This window comes from Sapajus apella, unplaced genomic scaffold (genome assembly GCF_009761245.1).
Source record: "Sapajus apella isolate SASKATOON/1434 unplaced genomic scaffold, GSC_monkey_1.0 scaffold41, whole genome shotgun sequence".
Lineage (NCBI taxonomy): Eukaryota > Metazoa > Chordata > Mammalia > Primates > Cebidae > Sapajus > Sapajus apella.
Window position 1 is genome coordinate 9,407,782 of NW_022436981.1, and position 22,037 is coordinate 9,429,818.

Genomic DNA, 22,037 nt, shown 5'->3' on the forward strand with positions numbered 1-22,037 from the left:
TCACTTCCGTTAACAAGCAAACCAAAGGCTTACCAATGTGTCGGTGCTTGAGCCGTTCATGGATCCTCACATAGTGGCCTTTGACTTCTTTCACAGTGAGGACCTCTGCTTCATGAGGCTCATAAGAAGATGAGCTAAGGACGATTTTGTCATGGGGGCGCCAATCCACTGCATCCTCTAGTATGAGTCTGTAACAGCATAAAAATGGCATTGGAAATACTGATAGGGCAGCACAAATCATATATTAACTCCAGAGCAAAAAAGGAAATCCACTGTGACCAACATAAGCCACCAGAGAAACTGAAATAGAAATAAGACATGACAGTGGAAAAAGGCTTTTGCAAACATTTTAATGCTAATGGAGTCACTTTTCTGGCTTACAAGTGTACATGTTACAGGGACAGCAAAGATATTCCATGATCCCTGAAATACAAGGCAAAGGAATAAAAAACAATAAAAGTTCCAGAGGTTGGTATACGTGTCTACATGTGGTAGACACGTAGAACTACATGTAGACTACATTTTCTATAATAGCAACCTTCCTTTTGGATTAGGGAACAGATTAAATAATAAAATAATAATAAAGCATTTCAGAAGAGATATTTTCTCTAATTTTCTGAAGAAATATAATGCTATTTTTCGACAACTCTGGACATTTTGGACAACTTTTCTTTATGCATTACAGCCCCCACCTTCATGGTGAGACAGATATAAGTATAAATTGTAGAGGTATCACCCTGTAGTTGTAGTTAGTAGCTGTGACCTTGAGAAGTCACTTCACTCCTCGGCTTCCTATCCTTAACCGAAAAGTGCTATATTTGTACCTTCTCCCTTCTTTTTTATCACATTATGAAACAATGAGGGTTTTGTTCATTTTTGGTGTTCTTAAAAAAACACATTTAATGCAGTTTCTGTTCAGTCTTTCACTGCCGCCTAGCTTTTCCTAGTGAATATGACTGCTTTATTCTCTTCATAGTCATTAACAACTTCAACACCATAAATTTAATCACCTGCCTCATTAGCTAATGTCCAAAGTGTAGCAAGCTTTAATAAAGAGTCTCCTTTACCAGAAAATGTTCTTGAGACAACAGTGTCACTGTGCATGGCATTTGATATTGTAATCTCTATTGACTGAGCAAATCTTATGCATCATATTCTAAACTAGATGCTAGAGACATAAAGATAAATAAAACATATATCATTTGTATTGAAATATGTAACTTAAATTTTGCCTAGCACATATCTTTAAAGAGTCTACTATATGGGTGAAAGATTAACAGATATTTAATATGTAGTATTAAGCCCCCCAAAAGAAATATACATTAAATGTGATTATTTATAAGAAAATGTATGAGTCTAATAAACCAAAGATTAGAATTAATTCAAATCTATGTACCTAAGGTTGGAGAGAGAAAGAGTCATAGAGAAGAAAAAAGACTATTATCAGTTAATGCAACTTTTAATGAAGGAATTTAGAGTCTTAACTCTGTTCCTGATTTGGTATGACTTCCTAGAAAACTCTCAGTTATAGACTATTTAAGCAACACCAGCTTTGAAAGGCAGAGAAACTAAGTCCCAAATAGATTAAATAACAAAATGTAAGACTAGATAAATAAATGGAGCCAGAGATTGAATTAGGACAAAGGAAGACTACCTATTAAGTCCAGGGTTTTTTCCACTAAATTATCTCACTTTGCCTGTCTCATTTTTAGTTCTTCAGGTGCTAAATTGTATTAGAAAAAGAATACTACATTTCATAATCTATGAAATAAGAAGTCTATGATCCATACAATGGAATAGTGTATAGTCATTTTTAAAGTAGCTTGTGGAAGAGCACTGAATTACAAGAAATTTTGTTCATGATATATTGATTTCAGAAGACCCCATCATCTCAGCCCAAAATCTCCTAAAACTGATAAGCAAATTCAACAAACTATCAGGATACAAAATCAATGTGCAGAAATCACAAGCATTCCTATACACCAATAACAGACTTAAAGAGAACCAAATTGAGAACAAACTGCCATTCACAATTGCTACAAAGAGAATAAAATATCTAGGCATACAACTAACAAAGGATGTAAAGGATCTCTTCGAGGAGAACTACAAATGACTGCTCAAGGAAATAAGAGAAGACACAAACAGATGGAAAAATGCTCCATGTTCATGGTTAGGAAAAATCAATATTGTGAAAATGACCATACTGCCCAAAGTAATTTATACATTCAATGCTATCCCCATCAAGCTACCTATGACCCTCCTCACAGAACTAGAAAAAAAACACCTTAAACTTCATATGGAACCAAAAGAGAGCCTGCATAGCCAAGTCAATTCTAAGCAAAAAGAACAAAGCTGGAGGTATCACACTACCTGATTTCAAACTATGCTACAAGGCTACAGGAGTCAAAACAGCATGGCACTGGTACCAAAACAGAGATATAGACCAATGGAACAGAACAGAGGCTACCTGACTTCAAACTATACTATAAGGCTACAGTAATCAAAACAGCATGGTACTGGTACCAAAACAGAGATATAGACCAATGGAACAGAACAGAGGCCTTTGGGCAACACCACACATCTACAACCATCTGATCTTTGACAAACCTGATGAAACAAGCAATGGGGAAAGGATTCCCTGTTTCATAAATGGTGCTGGGAAAACTGGCTAGCCATGTGCAGAAAGCAGAAACTGGACCCCTTCCTGACACCTTATGCTAAAATTAACTCCAGATGTATTAAGGACTTAAACATAAGATCTAACACCACAAAAACCCTAGAAGAAAACCTAAGCAAAACCATTCAGGACATAGGCATAGGCAAGGACTTCATGACTAAAACACTAAAAGCATTGGCAACAAAAACCAAAATAGATAAATGAGACCTAACTAAACTCCAGAGCTTCTTCACAGCAAAAGAAACAATCATTAGGGCAAACCGGCAAACAAAAGAATGGGAAAAAATTTTTGCAATCTACCCATCTTCTATAAAGAACTAAAACAGATTTACAACAACAACAAAAAAAAACAAACAAACCCATTCAAAAATGGGCAAAATATGTGAACAGACACTTTTTAAAAGAAGACATATATGAGACCAACAAACATATGAAAAAAATGCTCATCGCCACTGGTCATTAGAGAAGTGCAAATCAAAACCAGATTGAGATACCATCTCATGCCAGTCAGAATATTGATCATTTAAAAATCTGGAGACAACAGATGCTGGAGAGGATATGGAGAAATGGGAACACTTTTACACTGTTGGTGGGAGTGTAAACTAGTTTCACCATTGCGGAAGACAGTGTGGCGATTCCTCAAGGACCTAGAAATAGAAATTCAATTTGACCCAGCAATCCCATTACTGGGTATATATCCAAAGGATTATAAATCATTCGATTATAAAGACACATACACACATATGTTCATTGTGGCACTGTTTACAACAGCATAGACAGGGAACCAACCCAAATGCCCACTGATGATAGACTGGACAAGGAAAATGTGGCACATATACACCATGGAATACTATGCGGCCATAAAAAAAAACGACAAGTTCATGCCCTTTGTGGGGACATGGATGAATCTGGAAGCCATCATTCTCAGCAAACTGACAAAAGAACAGAAAATCGAACATCACATGTTCTCACTCATAGGCGGGTATTGAACAATGAGAACTCATGGACGCAGGGAGGGGAGCATGACACACTGGGGTCTGTATGGGGGAATAGAGGTGGGACAGTTGTGGGGGAGGGAGGTTGGGGAGAGTTAACAAGGGGAGAAATGCCAGAATATAGGTGATGGGGGGATGGAGGCAGCAAACCACATTGCCATGTATGTACCTATGCAATAATCCTGCATGTTCTGCACCTGTACCTCAGAACCTAAAGTGCACACATATGTATATACATATATATGTAAAAATTTGATAAAATTAAAAAGATATACACACAGAAAATGGGAAGGCTGCATGTTAAAATGTTAGCCTATCTATGGATGGTGGTATTATTAGTGATTTTCACTTAAATCTAAATTTTCTAACTTATCAGGTAGTATACTGCCATTAGGAAATAAAAGTCAATCTGCTGTATAATTGAAATTAATCCTTTACTTCGTAGTCAGTATTACTCAGCAGTCTCCAACCTTTCTGGCACCAGGGACCAGTTTTGTGAAAGACATGGATGGATTCAGGATGAAACTGTTCCACCTCAGATCATCAGGCAATAGATTCTCATAAGAAGCATGTAACCTAGATCCCTTGCATGCACAGTTCACAATAGGATTTGCATTCCTATGAAAATCTAATGACCCCTGATCAGACAGGAGGTGGAGCTCAGGCAGTAATGTTCCTTGCCCATTGCTCACCTCCTGCTGTGCAGCCTGGTTCCTGATAGGCTATGAACCTGTATTGGTCTGTGGCTCTGGGGGTTGGGGACCCCTGACCTACATAATTTTTATTATTTATATTGTTGAATAAAGCTCTTCAAATAATAGGTCACTATAATATTCTGAAAAGTTCCATGTGATTGTGAGATTAAAACTTATCCACAGGAGATTTTTTAGGGCAGTATTCTGTGTCATATTATGGAGTATATATATATGAATACTCATTTCTCAGAATCCATAAAACTCTTAACACTGAGTGAATCCTAATGCAAATTTTAAAAACCATAAAGCTTCATTTGCTAACTCCCTTATATAAGCCATCTGCTCCAGCCAGATGAATCAGTTCACTCTCCCCTACTCTGCTCTTCAGGTCTCTAATTCTTAAAAATGGACATGTCACTATGCCTTCAAGAAATCCTTCCACTGAATGTCTAAAGCCTCCCCACTTTCTGTACTACCAAAAGTGGGTATGTCAATTTGACATAACAAATGCTGTTTATTGCCTTGTGACTGATTTTGTACACTTGCCTTCTGTGACCATTCAACTTTTACATTGTTCATTGTTATTTAATAAAAATAAGACTATATAAGACCAGGTACAGTGGCTCTTGCCTTATAATTCCAGTACTTTGGGAGACCGAGGCAGGAAGATCATTTGACCCCAGGAGTTTGAGACCAGCCTGGACAACACAGAGTGATCCCATCTCTATAAAAGTGGAAAAAAAAAAAGCCTGGTGTGATGGCACACACCTGTGGTCCCAGCTACTTGAGAAGCAGAGGTGGGAGGATGGTTTAAGCCCCAGAGTTTGAAGTTGGGAGTGAGCTATGATCATGCCACTGCACTCCAGCAGCCTGGGCAACAAAGTGAGATCTTGTCTCAAAAAAAAAACAAAAACAAAAACAGCTAACCAGCTACCTAAACTCCATAGCACCTAACAATGTTCTAGGAATTATTAAAATTCTTAGTTCAAACTTTATATTAAAAACATGAATGAACTTAATCTGACCATTTATATTATGGCTTCCCAGACTTTATGAGTTCATTAAAATGTATCTTTCCTCTATACTCCTGAAGGCTTTGGGGTTTTATACATCATGAGAACCATACACAGCTGTCAAAGGAGAATTGCCCCTTCCACTCCTATGTTCATATAGCAACAGTACTTCAGAGGAAATCGGGGTCCCAGTATCAACAGCCTAGTGGTTCTGCTAGTCAAATGTCAGTTTTCCTTAAATTCCAACAGCCACTATTCCTAGTTCCAGTCTTCAACCATTATGGTTACCCTTCAATCATATGAAGAAATCTTAGCTTAATGACTGGCTCAAAGTCCCAGCTATATTCTATGCCTCTGATTAATATGACTCCTAAAGCTACAGGGAAGAGGGGAGACTTGTTTGTTGTTCTGAAAAAAACATACCTCAGACAATAAATAAACAAAAAATTCAAAGACTGTTTTACAACATAATTGTACCTCAGTGGAAACCATATGAAATTATGAATAATCACTGTGAAAGACTTTTTAAAGATAACTTTAAGAAAATATAAACAAAATATCAGTACAGTTTCTTTATTTTGGTATAACTTTTGACCTATTTCAGAGAAAAATAATATTTACTAGTCAAAAATATAATACTTGTTACAGATAATTAAAAATGCTTCAAAATTTGATTTTAAAGTTTCTATAAAAATATATAAGACATTCACGTGTAAACACCTACAACTTAAATGAATTTGTTTACTTAACATTTGCAAGACCTTAACGATAATTACCACAGGCTTGGTGTACAGATCACAAAACATCTCCCCTCTCATCCACACCCCAGGAATAGGGATGGCCACAGACTTCTGAACTCTACTTTTAGTCTTTTTTATTTTGTAAATTCAATTTAAAATTTTTCTATTAGTGTCATTAAAATGTAATGAGGAGTCTCAGACTGTATTAGTCTATGTTTGATAGTGAAGAAATGAAATTCTATAATGATGCTGGTAAAGATGGTGAGTGACAACAACAATAGCTATAGTCAATAGTAGTTATTTGTCTACCTGACTTCCCCTTTTCTTCATTCCAGGAAATCCCTTACACCTCATCTGAGAACTGCTTTCTTCATCCACTGTACTAAAAGCTGTGAGAGCTGCAGGTTAAATCCCACAAACCCTTCACCAAAGGTTGGGGATAGGATCCAGCCGGCATTCATTCATCAAAATCCTTCCCCTAGACTTTCAAATGAAACTGGGGGGAATTAGTGATTTCCTCACAGGTGGTAAAGCTAGGGAATGCCAAACAGATCTGAGTTCACTTGCACCCTACAGAATGAGGAAAATTATTCTCCAGTAGAAAAACATGAGGTTAAAATAAAGAAGTACAAAAGTAGAGGAGGAGAGGGAGTGCTTGATATAGTCTTCCACAATGGCTTGAGAAGGGCTATTTTTACTTGCGCTTGCCATTTGAAGAATCCCAATTGCCACAATAGTCACGGTGTCTTGAGGCTTACACTGGTCCCAAAACTGGGCTAAGTACTTTATGTGCATTAATTCCCTCAATCCTTATAACTATTCTATTAGCTATGTATTGTTACTCACATATTAAAGAAAATAAAACTGAGGCTCAGAGAGAGTAATTAACTCAAAGGCCCACATTTAGCTAACTATATAACTAGAATTAGTCTGCCTGCCCTGAAAGTGCAAACTCCTTTTCATGGCAGAATATATTTCCAACCTACCTTCCAAACATATGCCTTTCCCAGACTCAAAATAGTGGTCAATCTGGGAGTAGGACCCAGTAGTTTATTAGACCAGAAAAAAATCATCATCTTTTAGAGGTTACATATGTGGTCCTGAACCCCTGCCAATGAAAGGACAAGACCACCAACTCTATATTCTAATATTTGAACTAAATTACTATAATAAAGTTTGAGAAATGAGCAAAATAAATTATAGCAGTATTTGAAATTAAATTCAAGATTATCTCATTTGTTAGATAATATGCCATTGAACCAAGAAGCTCAATAAGTTCTAATTTCCAGAAAATATACATCAAGTCAATGTAGCAGGCCTTTATTGAAGCTCTTCATTATGTTCTACTGTGCACCAGACACTCATATACCAAATCAACAATAACAAAAATATATCCCTCCTCTATAGAAGCCACTTGGAGGAACAGGACACACAAATGTTAGACATCTTAGTGTTATGTTTTTCTTAAAATTATAAATTATAAAACCATATCTTACGTTCAGATGATGGGAAAATTTGTACAGTTGGGGAGACCTAAAGCCCTGTGACAGATGTAATGAAATCTTCAAGGATATGTAGAAAGTTACAGAGTCAAGCAGGAGATGCAAGAGTGCTGCATCTGATACTCTTATTTCATTTATTAGGTATTTAAGGAGCTAGCACAAAAGTTGTTATAGAAAGCCATGTGTGAAGTGCTGAAATGAGAACGTAGCAGAAGCGAAAGAAAAAAGAAATATTCCAAACAAAATATATATAAAGACTACATCATTAATTTACCATAGGAGATAAAGGAATAGATATAATCAATTATCACATTCAACTTAAAGGTTTAGGGCCTGGAGAAAAAGATAAGGTAACAAACAACTTGATTTCTTCTTCAGTTCACAGTTTCTTCCTTGTAAATAACAGGCTATGTTAATAAATCACTTCAGACACCTCACACCTGTCGAAATTACCAAATCAATGAAGGATAACAAAGGTTAGTGAGGATGGAGAGAGGAGATAACCCTTGCATACGGTTGGTAGAAATGTAAATTAGTACAACCATTATAGAAAACAGTTTGGAGGTTCCTCAAAAATTAAAAATAGAATATGATCCAGGAATCCATCTTCTGGATATGTATTCCAAGGACATGAAATCAGCATGTCTGAGATATTTACATTCTCATATTCACAGCAACATTATTCTCAATAGCCAAAATATAGAATCAACCTAGGTGCCCATCGACAAATGAATGGATAAAGAAAATGCAGTATACGCATACACTCTGAAATACTCTTCAACCTTTAAAAAGAAGAAAATCTGGTCATTTGTATGAACATAGATGAACCTGGAAGACACTATGTTAAGTGAAATGATCCAGACCCAAGAAGACAAATACCACGTAATCTCACTTGCATGCAGAATCTAAAAAAGTGGAACTCAGAAGCAGAGATTAGAATGGAGGTGACCAGTGGCGGGTGGTTTGGTTGGTGGTGGGGGGAAGCAAAGGTTGAACAGATGTTGGGGAAAGAATACAAAATCTCAGTACATAGAAGAAATAAGTTCAAAAGCTCTATTGTGCAACATACTGACTATAGTTATTAATATGTTTCATTCTTTAAAAATGCTGAGTGTGTGGCCAGGTGCACTGGCTCATGCCTGTATCCCAGCACTTTGAGAGGCCAAGGCAGGAGGATCACCTGAGGTTGGGAGTTTGAGACCAGCCTGACCAACATGGAGAAATCCCATCTCTACTAAAAATACAAAATTAGCCAGGTGTGGTGGCACATGCCTGTAATCCCAGATTCTTGGGAGGCTGAGGCAGGAGAATCACTTGAACCTAGGAGGCAGAGGTTGCAGTGAGTTGAGATCATGCCGTTGTACTCCAACCTGGGCAACAAGAGCGAAACTCTGTCTCAAAAGAAAAAAAATGCTGAGTGAGGATGTGAAGTATCCTTACCACAAAAAAAAAAAATGATAACTATATGAAATAATATATATGATAATTACCTATGTTCAACCATTTCACAATGTAATACTAGTATCAAAACATCATGCTGTATACCATAAATACATAAAATTTTTACTTGTCAATTAAATAAAACAAGCCAATCACTTGGGAAAGAAAGGATAACAGGACAAAGGGACAGGATGTCTTAAAATTTTTCTTGAAATTTTAATGAGGTAAGAAATAAGAAAAGAGTAAGAATTTGGGGGACGTTTCCTCATAATCCAGCTCTTCTCCCTGTTTTCTCTTTCTCAGTAAATGGCACTGTTCCTTACCCAGCTGCTTAAGTCAAAAATTTTAGAGCCACCGTTGACTCTTCTCTTTCTCTTTTCCTCAATATTTAGTCCATCAGTAAGTTGTGTCACTTCTGTCTTCTACATATATTTCTTTACTCCTCCATCACTACCATCCTAATCTAAGCCATCATCATGTGTTACCCAAAAAAATGGCAATAGCCGTTAACAACTGTAAATAGTCTTAACAGTTGGTGTCTCTATTTCCAATCTTGTCTCTTCCCCATCACCACCAACAGTCAATCCTCAAACATAAATCAGATTAAAGTATAGGTCAGACTCTGTCCTTGCCTTTTTAAAATCTTCCAGTGGCTAGGATAAAATCTCACTTTATCATAAGGCTGGTTGACAAAGTAACCATTTAACTTCAAAGACCACATGACTAGCCTTCAAAGACTCACATTAAAAGATATATGTAACACTTGTAACAGTAAAAACATTTTTTTGTGCTTAAATCTAACTTGTCTTGATTTATTTACAATCTAAATAAAACCTCAACACTTTTGTTCATCAGTCTTTACAAGTCACTCAAGCAAGCAATGACAATGAGTAATTTAGAAATAAATTGATAAAACACAGAAGAAAAAATAATTTTTCTTTAAAATATCTTGCTAAGCTTACTTTGGTTGATTTTATAAGACATAAGTTTATAAAGTTAACATGAAATCTTTCCTCAGAAGTTTTCACACTGCCATTGTTCATATATATATATACAAATTCTGTTTGTGAAAATTCACAAAAGAACCTGACCGAAACAGGCTTATATCACAATATATTAGAAAAATTTACTGAATTGACTTTTAAGATTGTAGACCCATATTTAAAACAACAGCCTGAATAAGGTCTGTAGCTCAGTTAATACCGTATCAATACCAACTTGCCAGGTTTGCTAATGTTCTATAGTTATGTAAGATGATGTCATCAGGAAACACTGAGTGAAGGATATATGTAAATTCTTCTATTTTTGCAACTTATTTTGAGCCTGAAGTTATTTTTAACATTTTAAAAAAGGTTTTAAAAAGAAGAATATCTGTAAAATGAATATACTGCGTTAATTGCACATCATTCGTATAAACTCATTAAATTACTCCTCCTCAGGACTAATATTAAGAAATTTTGTTTACAGTATTGGTAATATGCAGAACACAAGCAATGGAATCAGACACACCAGGGTAAAAAAAAAATCCAGCCTCAGGAATTTCTAGCTTTATGAACTTGGAACATCTACTTCTCCAGCCTCAGTTTTATATCCATAACATGCAGATAATAATACCTAACTTATAGCATTGAAAGATTTAAATGAGATAATATATGTAAAATGCTTAGTAGAAGCCTGGCGTATAACAAGCTTACATGATAAGAACCAAATAAATGGCAGCTAGTTAATGACTATGGATAGTTTTAATTAATAAAATTGAGTTTCTTTCAAAATAGCCTGTAGCTCAGGCTCTGAATGAGGTTTTTAACACATTCTTATAAGAAAAATCCATTTGTATGGTTCCTGCCAAATTCCAGCTTGCTAACCTTTTAATTATAATTAAAGTTTCTTATTGATCCTTGTTAGAAATGCTTACTTCACAAATCCTTTTGATTATCAGAAAAGCACTTTAAATTCTACATGACCAAACCTGAATTCCTAATCTTTTCCCCAAACCTAAGCCTCTTCTAGTGAATGACATCATTATCCAGCTACACAAACCAGAAACCAAGAGGGCATTTTATACTCAATGTGTCTTACAGATTTTATCTCCTGCCTCTAAATCTGCCCACTTCTCCATTGCTCCTGCAGCCCCTGACTGTAAGTTACACTGTCCCTTGCTGGGTGTCCCTGGATCTACTTCAGGCCTCTCCTACTGTCTACATTCTGCCTATATTTTTAGATGTACAAGCATAATAATAAGTGCTACATCCTATTCATACTACCCCCTTAAAAGCCTACAACAGTTTCACAGTGCTGTTAGGGTAAAAATTAAAATTCTTGATATTGCCAATATATGTGGCCCTGACACTCTACAACTCCTTGGAACCCTGTCATAGTCAAACCTACTCTTCACATGAACCATCATGGTATTCTTTCAGAACCTCATGTTCTCCATTCTCTCTCCCACCACAGAATCACCTCTCCACACTCTGCTTCTCAATCACCTGTGCTGACTCTTCTATCAATATCTAAAAGGTTAGAGTGGTCCCAATCTTAATCCCATGCTCCAAATATCTCTTCTACCTATGTCTTCTTCAATAATGATATCACTCACTTCCAAGGTGACTGCTTCCAAGCTCTAAATTTTCTTCTTGATATCTATTCTTGGGAGATATGCATCTAATTCTCTTCTTGATATCTACTCTTGGTGTCTCCAACTTCACATGCCCCTGTTGCCTTCCATCCTGACAAACCTATTCCCCTCTCAGTCTTCTCATCTCCGTGCATGCTGCCACCATTCACCAGTGTGCTCTATCAAAACACCTGCAACACTCTTTCCGCGCCTCGACATGCAGTCATCAGCATGACCAGCTGTTCGCGGAGTCCCAGCTACATGATTTCTGGCCTCAACTGGCCTCCTAACTGATGCCCCAGCTCTACTCTTATTTCCATAATCTATCATCTACACAGCCTGAGAAGTTTGTTAAACAAAAATCAGATTCTACCATTCTCCTGCATAAAACCCTTCAGGGATTTCCCCTTTGACCTCTCATACCTGAACAAGGTCCTGTATGACTTGGCACTTGCCATGTCAGACAGTGCTGCCCTTTGCTCACTCTGCCCCAACTACAGTGACCTCCTTCCTGATTCCCCCCAATCCCCACCCCAGGCCAGCTGGCTCCCCCTCATCATTCAGGTCTCAGCTCAAATGTCTCCTCCCCAAATAGACTTTCCCTGTCTGTTCAGTCTAAAATTGGACCCTTCACATTTTCTGCCCCAGCGAGTTTTGATCATAGTACCCTATTGACTTCCTTACCAGCATATTTTATAATTAGCAACCATGTCATTTATATTTCTGTATTTGTTTGGATATTGTCTTTCTCTCTACTAAAATCTGAGCTCCCAGAGGGCAGCAATCTGTTCTAATTTGCAATGTCTTCTATATGTCTAGTGCTTACAGTCCAACCTGGCACATAGTAAATATTCCTCAGATATTTGAATGCTGTTTACTCTGGGTAGAACGATGTTTCCACAGATATCCCACTTTGCTTAATTAATGCCCATTCTTCTTTCAGTTGCCACCTCTGAAACTGTGCTTCAGGGAAGACTTCTCTAACTTCCCTAAATGCCTCAAGTTGACATATTCATGTTTTCAGAACCCTATATAATCCGCCCCTTCACGGAGTTTATCATATATATAATGTTACATTCACTATTTGATTAACGTCTGAGTTTTTACTTAATATTAAAACTCCAGATCATAGCTCAATGTTTGGCAAACACAAACATTTGTGAAAATCATGTGAAATATTTTTTTTTTTTGAGATGGAGTCTCACTCTTGTCACCCAGGCTGGAGTGCAGCGGAGTGATCTTGGCTCAATGCAATCTCTGTCTTCCAGGTTCAAGCGATTCTCCTGCCTCAGCCTCCCAAGTAGCTGGAATTACAGATGCCCACCACCATGTCTGGCTAATTTTTGTATTTTTAGTAGAGATGGGGTTTCACCATGTTGGCTAGACTGGTCTCAAACTTTTGACCTCAGGTGATCCACCCACCTGGGCCTCCCAAAGTACTGGGATTACAGGTGTGAGCCACCACACCCAGCCCAAATCAATGCTTTTAAATAACTATGAACATAATACTTAATCTACAAAGAAATTCTGTACATAGAGAAAAGCACACCAAAGCATACCTATCAAGATATAAGATAGCTGCCTATCATCTCACCAACAGGGATCTCTGCTGTGTTGTACGTCCTTCCAGACATTTCCCTATTACATATAATGCATACATATTTTTATTTAGTTATCTATAAAACTAGGCCTATATGTAATATTAATTCCTATGTGAATGTGAACCTCTGCTCTCTTTTGTCAACCTGGAATTCATTATTTTTCATCCATGCCAATTTAACTTTTAAAAATGATATTCCATTACTGTTTTAATTAGTATTTACTTTAATTCTAGTAAAGAAAAACATTTTTTCCCATATGTTTAATAGCCAGATGTATGTCTTCTTTTATGGCTCACATATTCAAACCCTTTCAAATATGTCTCTGGCATATTCATATTTTTATTTTTATTCTTGACATATAAATGTTCTTCACATATAAAAAATATTAGTCCTTCATCTCTACCATTGTATGTTGCAAACATTTTCTGGTTGATCATATGTCATTACATTCTGTAACTGACATGCAGAAATATTGACCTTGTTATATCGTCAAATCTATTATTTCTTTCTATGGCTATTGTTTTGCTTGTTAAGATCACAGAAGTCTTTACTAGTTTAAATTACATGTTCACTTAAATGTTCTTCAAATTTTGTTTTGTAATTTAGAATAAAACATAATCTAATTGTTTTAATATGTAATTAATATATTAATAACACAATAAATGCCTATAATTTGGAGTAAAACATAAAGTGGGAATCTAATTTTGTATTTTTCCAAAGCATTTAGTAATTATTCCAGCCTGTCTTCAACTAAATTCAAATGCTAATTTATTCAAATTCTAAAAATAATACATTATGTATTTATTTCTTGGTATTCTTTTTAGTTTTGGTGCCAACAACAGATTACTCATATTAGAGGCATACATTTTTTTAAAAAAGAAACAGTAATGTTTGGTTATTTTCAAGTGTTTATTGTTCCAAAGAATTTAATGAGTCAGATTCTAATGGATATATTTGATTTGTGATTCAAGTTGTATTAGATTTGACATATTGGAAATAGTGAACCATCAAATTTTTGTTATGTATTACCATTTATTCTAAACTCCCTTTGTGCCTCTGAATAGTGTTTTATACTTTTGTTTTTATAGATTCTGTAATTTTTCTAAAGTTTACTTCTAGATATTTTCAGTTGAAATTTTAAACAAGATTTTACATTATAATTTCAAATTTTAATACTTGTATATTAAAAAGCTGTTGACTTGTGCATTTATTGAAGGCAAGTGATAGTTTTTCAGATAATTCTCTAGTCTTATAGGACAAAATATAAATTATATAAACCACATAAAAAGATAGTTTGGATTATTTTCAATAATTAGATCTCATGTATTTTTCTTGCCTGAATACATTGGCCAAAACCTTAATAATAATATTTAATGACTGTTGCAATAAACAATAATTATTTAATATGAGTTTTTTTCATAAAATACAAAGCTGCTTGAGAGGAATCCCTTAGTGTTTATTTTGTATTATTATTCAAAGCAGTGCTTCTCAACTAATGATTATACCATCAAAATAAATACCATTAATTTAAAAGAAGTATCCTTGTAGTCTTTATTTACTCTTTATTCCAAGAACGTTTGCTGAATTTTATTAAATATATTTCCATTTCGTGCCAAATTGGTCACGTTCTTAACCTTTACATCCAGTATTAAGGTAAATTATATTAATGGATTATATCAAATTATCCTTTTTTACTTGAATGAATCACATTCAAACATAGCTTGCTTGTTAAACCACAAATAAAAAAGCAACAAAGAACGAAATCATAGCACGTGATTTTGTGCTTTGTTGCTTATTTGTGATTTTTATATTCTATTTGGATGCAGTCTCAGTTTTCTTTTTTTGAGTTATTTTTAGTAGCTATAAACAAGTGTAAAGATTATTTTATGCCTGTTCCCTTAAATTAACTGGGAACAGATTATATAACATAGGAATTATTTGATATTCAACCTATTGGAAGAACATGGTATAAATTTATGTGAGCCAAATGTATTTCTGGAGATAAATCTTTGATATGTTTGTAACTTTCACTATTCCTGGTTCTTTCTGTTTTATTCTTCTCTATCCAATTATGATAATTACAAATTACCACTAAAAATTCCGTTTGATAAAGTATTTTTCTCAAAAATGTTAAAGTCACACTATATAGATTTACATTTTTTATGTTATAACTTTAACCTATTCTGCACTTACATTTGAATTGTCATTCCTCATTTTACATACTGGGGTTTCCTTGGTATGATTAAAGTTATTAGAGATTAAACTACTACTTCTTTTTGAAAATTTAATCTTACTAATTTTCTACTTTCTATCTCACCAATTTCTGCCTTTTTCTTGAATTGATTGAGTTCATTAGATTTATGGGCTATTTTGTTTCTAATTCCTCATATTGACAGTTATTCTTCTTTGTTTAGAACAATTTTCTTTGTTTAGAATAGCTGTCCATATGAAAACTGTCAATGAGAAAAATTTGTTTGCTTATTCAATCACAAAAGTATTTAATGCGATGGCATATTTTATAATATCTCATATGCTATGCTCTTATTGTTATTTCCCAGGTATTCTTAAAGTTTTGATGTTTTCTTGGATACAAAAGTTATTTAGAAAATAATTTATTATATCTTTTATAAGAAATGATTGTTGGGTTATATGTTATTTTAATCTCCATGTTTATTATATTGTGATCACATCTTATTAAAATGTATTAAGGTTTTAATTATGAATATATACTTTTTAGGGTCAAGGAGTAGTTTGATATATAAATTAAATGGACTTTATTATATTATTTATGTTCTTCATATGATCTTTACCTTTTTTAACCTAATTAAAAGATTTGGAGCTGAAAGAATAAATAAATGTCTTGGATTCTGACTTTTGTTTCTGTCAATTTCACTTTGTATTTCCCAGAGATTTGCTTTATATCTCCATATTTTATTACCTGTTGGAAAACTTTTCTGAGTGTTAAGGTCTTGCTGAGATTGAAGTCTTTACTAATGTAAAGTATAATTATTTAACCAATTTGAAACATTTATTTTGATTTTTACCAGTTGTGTTAATAATTTTGAGGCTCTTTTATTTTGTTTTAAATGTCAATGATTTATTCTTATCCAATATTTAACCTTAAATTTCTCCTAGTTGGTTTTAAATTTTCCTCTGGTTAAAAAAAAAATGTTGTCATTATATTTTGACTTTTAGCGCAGTTTTTCTCTATAGCATCATTTTTAACAAATATTTTATTTCTATAACTGGTAAATTTATTCTTACTTTCTTATTTCCGTTTTTTTAAATATACTTTTTATTGCTTTTATTCTCTATCATTTCATTTTCTTCTTCTTTTTTATTTTACTGTTTATTTTATGGTTTCTTTCCATTTTTTTCCCCTCTGGTGATCTGGAAAGTATATGTTATTAAAAATTCTAATAAAATAAATTAAGTCATATTTACCCTCTATGGCTATAGTTCCAGATTTTTATCTGAGATTTTGAATGGTGAAGATTCATTTATGTCTCTTATTTGCTAAGCTATTATACACTGTTATTCAATCAAACATTAATCTAGGTGTTACTGTGAAAGTATTTCGTCGATGTGGTTAACACAGTCAGTTGAGTTTTAAAAGATTAGGCCACCCAATAATGTGGGTGGGCCTCATCAATCAGTTGGAAGGCCTTAAAAGCAAAACTGAGGTTTCCTTGGGAAAGAACAAATTCCGCTTTAAGACTGCAAACCAGGTTCTTCATACTTTGCAACGTGCTGGCCTGCTTACAGATTTTAAACTCTCCCGCTCCCATAATTGTGTAAATCTGTTCATTGAAATACATCTCTTTATATATACACATATGTATATTAATATTTACTATGTCTATTGTATAATTTATATACATATAACAGGTAGGATACACACATACACACAAATGTACATAACCAACCGATTTTGTATTTTTCGTATAAACAAAACCCTAATACATTAACTTTTCAAATGTTCCGCCATTTCTTTTACAAGAACAATTACTAGAATTTGTTTTGTTTTAGGCGGGGAGCAGTGGCTCATGCCTGTAATCACACCACTTTGGGATGCCAAGGCAGGTGGATCACCTGAGGTCAGGAATTCAAGACCAGCCTGACCAACATGGTGAAACCCCATCTCTATTAAAAATACAAAAATTAGCCAGGTATGTTGGCATATGCCTGTAATCCCAGCTACTTGGGAGGCTGAAGCAGGAGAATTGCTTGAACCCACGAGGTGGAGGTTGCAGTGAGCCAAGATTGCACCATTGTACTCCAGCCTGGGCAATAGAGTGAGACTGTGTCTCAAAAAGAATTGTTTTGTTTTAATAACCATAGTTACACCAGCATATTTAATTATTTTAGTGCTTCATAGTTATTGATATTATTCTCAAATTTTATATCTGTTCTCAAATTTCCAATTTAGTTTAATTTTATTTGAACATGAATTTTCTTCCATTTTTCACACGTACATCTTAGTAGTGTGTCCAATTCTTTGGTCACAATATTTTTTTTTCCTTAAACATTTATAGATGTGGCACCACGATCTTCCCACATGTGATGGTGTGGAGGTGAATGATAAGACTAGAAAGCTTTATGTTCCTTGCCTTTACTTTTTTTCACTCTATTTTTCTTATACTATGAAGATGATGTAATGAAGCAAACACCATCCTTGATTTTAACCTTTTCTAATAAAATGTATCTACTCCCATGTGTTCTATGTGTTTTGCAGTTACAGTTTTCATTATTCTTTCTGTTGTAGTTATTTGGGTTCTTACTAAAAAGGACATATTACCCATAGATAGCTTTTAATTTTCTGATCTCTATTTCTAGCACTTTATCTTTTGTCATTTTTATTTCCTAGTCTTACCTTCTGTGTTCTGATAGGTCTCCATCAGTTTGTCTTCCCATTATCTATGCAGTTTGAGACAGCAGTGATTCTGTTCTTTACTGCCTCCAATGCATTATTAAATTCCACAATATTCTTCATGTTTCATCTCCCTTCTATGTTAATTCTGTCTATATCTTAACAAGCTACATTTTCAACTTAGACATTATATTCTCACCTCATACCTCATCTCTTATCTCATAGAATTCATATTTTTTGAAATTTTATGGACAGCAATAATTATGTATTATCTAAAATTTTCTCCTGAAATAAGCTGTGTTCCTCTACTACCCTTTGCATATTTTGTTCTCTTTCTGTTATAGAGATATTTTTAAAGTTCCATATAAGTCCTTATTTTTCGACTTACTCATCCTTTAATTTTAACGTTTAACCTAAAATTCAATTCATATTGTAACAAAATCTCAAGCAGAAGCAAACTAAACAACCAAAAAAAAAAAAAAAAAAAAAAAGCCCTAAGCTACTCTCATTTCTTACCTCTCATTTCCTGAGGCAATGTCAGCTCCAAGATGTGTCCAGGAGTTTTTAGGATAAGCACTGTAAAGCTGAACTTTCCCATAAACCCCTGAAAATAAAAGAAGCAACAGTTGGATAGAAAAATCCTTCAGAGAAATTAAAGCCAGGTAAGTAAAACTCGTTCTAGAGGCGGCTGTGCAAAACATGTGACATAGAATCTCTACATGAAGTTTCCATATTATCAAAAGCATTATTTAAATGTTGTATTTTACAGTACTAAGATATATCTCACATGGTTATGAAACTTAATCTCAAATCCTGCAGAAAAAAGAATGCTACACCACATCATAATAATCTAAAAGGTGGAAAACAGACCACTCTAATGACTAAAGTTGAAGAGGTACTCCTTTCCACCCTTACATGACTCCAAACCATTTGCAATTCTTTTGGAAGTTAACTGATTGTGATATTTTTTGTTGTTGTTGTTAAAGACTAGGTTCTCCAAGAAGCAAAGTTAACTTTATCTCCTTAGGATAGAGTTTTTGAGCTATTAGCTTTATATTTAGTGCCTGGACTTAATATATTGTCTTATAAATATCAAGGGAGGGATCACTAAGTCCTTTGTTTCAAAATGCAGTTTATTTCAGACTCGAAAATTAAAGTCTTACCAGGAACGTGCTTGATACAGCCAAATTTTATTTTTTCAAGCCTTTCCTCTTATATATTTTATTGCCATTTTCAACCATATTAAGCATAATTCCTCATATTCTAGTGGTTTAAGAATGTTTTGACCATGAATCTCCGCAGTAAAAGAAAAAACATGTGATTATGTACTCTAAGCACAAGTATATTTTATTTAAATAACTTAGATATTTATATTATTTTAGATAAAAAATATACATGTATATGAATATACTAATATATATTTGAATAAAAGTTTTAATATTTTTTCCTGCAACCAAAGGTATTGTCTGCATATACCTGGATTGGTGTACCCAATTTTATTGCAAGTCACTAATCCAAAAATTTTACGATTTTACAATTTTCATCAGAAAACATAGAAATAAAAGAAGCAGAAAACTATTAAGGTACAAATTATATGCCTTGGGTTTTCATCTGATATGCACCAAAAAATCTCAATTAATTAAAACTTAACCAACCGTTTATATCAACATTCATATTTTTTCCATATACCAACTATGAAAATGTCAGAAGATAATAAAACTAAAATCAGGATAAATGTATATTAAAATAATCCCATTTTCAGGACAGGCCCTGAAACCAATCTTTCATAATAACATTTATATATTTTATAAGACATCATCATTCAAAACAAAAATCCAACTTTTTTCACTATAGGCTAAGTAAACTAGGCCAAAAACGATCCTGAAGTAATTTAAAGAGATTTCCAACCAAAACGTTTATAACAAAAAGCAGTTCATGTCCTTAAATTTGAATTATACAGAAAATTCAATTGACCAGAAAAGCAGATTTTTTGGTCATTTCAAATCATCAACGGTTTACTGTAAAATGACACCATTTCTTAATTGTTTCAAGAAGATTATAAATGATTTAATAGGATTAAAATTTGTCATCTACTTATGATACTATAAAAATTTGAGCATGCAGTGAAAGAATTATTTATTTCAATTTAGTATCAAAGAAAATTTCAGAGATACTAGTTTGACCATATGGCCAGGTTCGGGGATCAGAGCAGGCATCTGTGGATAGTCCTAACAGAAAGTTTGTTGCATTGTTACTGTTCTACAGAAAAAAGTGGATACCACAGGCAAAAGGAGATCAAATGTTATTATAATCCATCTAGTTTGTCAACTTGGAAAAATTAAAATATTCTTGAGCCTTTTCTTAATAGAAAGATAAAATAAATAACATGCATGGAACTATAAAGTGCCATCAAAGTATTATCTGACAATTGTTATATATTATGGAGCTAAATTAACAAACTTCATACTATGCTAACAATATTGTCTCCATTTTATTGAGTACCGAGATCCAGAGAGGGAGCCATTGACTGCTAATGAATATTACATTTATATCTCATAGCATTCAGAAACCTCAGAAAGGATGGTCCTTGCTCTTTTGTCACAACGTAAGGTGGCTTATTTGAAAACCTCCAACATAGCAATGTATCTAAAGGAAAATCCAAGGAAATTAACAATAAATTTTCTTTAAGAATGTTCATTTTTTTTTATTTTTTTCTCACTTATATAATTGCTGAAATAAGTTCACTATACTTTATTATTCTTTTAGATATTGCATTGCCATATAGTGTAAATATAACATATTTATTATTCTTTTAGATATTGTATTGTCACATAGATTAATGTGAAAATAACATGTTATTAAATATGATAATAACATATTTAAGCTATGTGACAATACAATATCTAATAGAATAATATTGGGAGGCTGAGATGGGTGGATCACCTGAGGTCAGGAGTTCCGGACCAGCCTGACCAACATGGTGAAACCCTGCCTCTACTAAAAATAGAAAAAATTATCCAGGCATGATGGCATATGCCTGTAATCCCAGCTACTTGAGAGACGAGACAGGAGAATCGCTTGTACCTGGAAGGTTGAAGTTGCAGTGAGCCGAGATTGCGCCATTGCACTCCAGCCTGGGCAGTAAGAGCAAAACTTCGTCGAAAGAAAGCAAGAAAGAAAGGAGGGAGGGAGGAAAAGAGGAAGGAAGGAGGGAAAGTGGAAGGAAGGAAGGAGGGAAAGAGGAAGGAAGGAAGGAAGGAGGGAGGGAGGGAAGGAGGGAGGGAGGGAGGGAGGAAGGAAAAGAAAGAGAAAGAGAAAGAATATAGTGAACTTATCTCAACTATTATATGAGAGAAAAAAAACTAAAAGAAAAATATGAACATTCTTAAAGAAAATGGCTTTATGCAAAGAGTTATCCCTCTTTACTTACAAAATTAGTAATGCCTACATGGAAAAAGTGAGAAAACACTTAAAATCTGATTAACATTTTCTTATTCCTTAAAATTGAGTTATTGGGGATATATATACACATATGGTTTTACAACACCAGTCCCAGCTTCTGTGCTTTTATATAGACCAATTTAAAATAAGATTTGGTATTGTGGCAATAGCAAATAAAGAAACTGTGAATGTTTCCTATCGATTTATAGATCTATTAGTTGTAAAATGTATCAATAATCACATAGTATTTATAGTTGATAATAGTGACTTAGTCTAAACTTTGATGTCTGACTAATCTGGATATAAATCTAAATTCTGACACTATAAAGCTGTGTGTTTTAATGCCTGTCATTTATCATCTCTGAGTCTTAGTTTTTACATCTCTAAAATGGACACTGCTCACAAGACAGCTGGTAAGTGAAATCATATATGTAAATTACCTAAAAGAG

The 22,037-nt window shown here is 34.1% G+C and overlaps 1 protein-coding gene across 4 annotated transcripts in view; it reads right to left on the bottom strand.

Annotated features, from left to right (window-relative positions):
* PKHD1 (PKHD1 ciliary IPT domain containing fibrocystin/polyductin) overlaps positions 1 to 22,037 on the bottom strand; it is a 496,842-nt gene that overhangs the window by 147,918 nt on the left and 326,887 nt on the right. For all 4 annotated transcript variants that reach the window (XM_032299663.1, XM_032299664.1, XM_032299662.1 and 1 more), the window contains 2 exons: positions 18,664 to 18,751; positions 34 to 188 (listed from right to left, as the gene is read on the bottom strand). In XM_032299663.1, the coding sequence (XP_032155554.1) occupies positions 34 to 188; positions 18,664 to 18,751 (243 nt within the window). The remainder of the gene's footprint in view (positions 1 to 33; positions 189 to 18,663; positions 18,752 to 22,037) is intronic.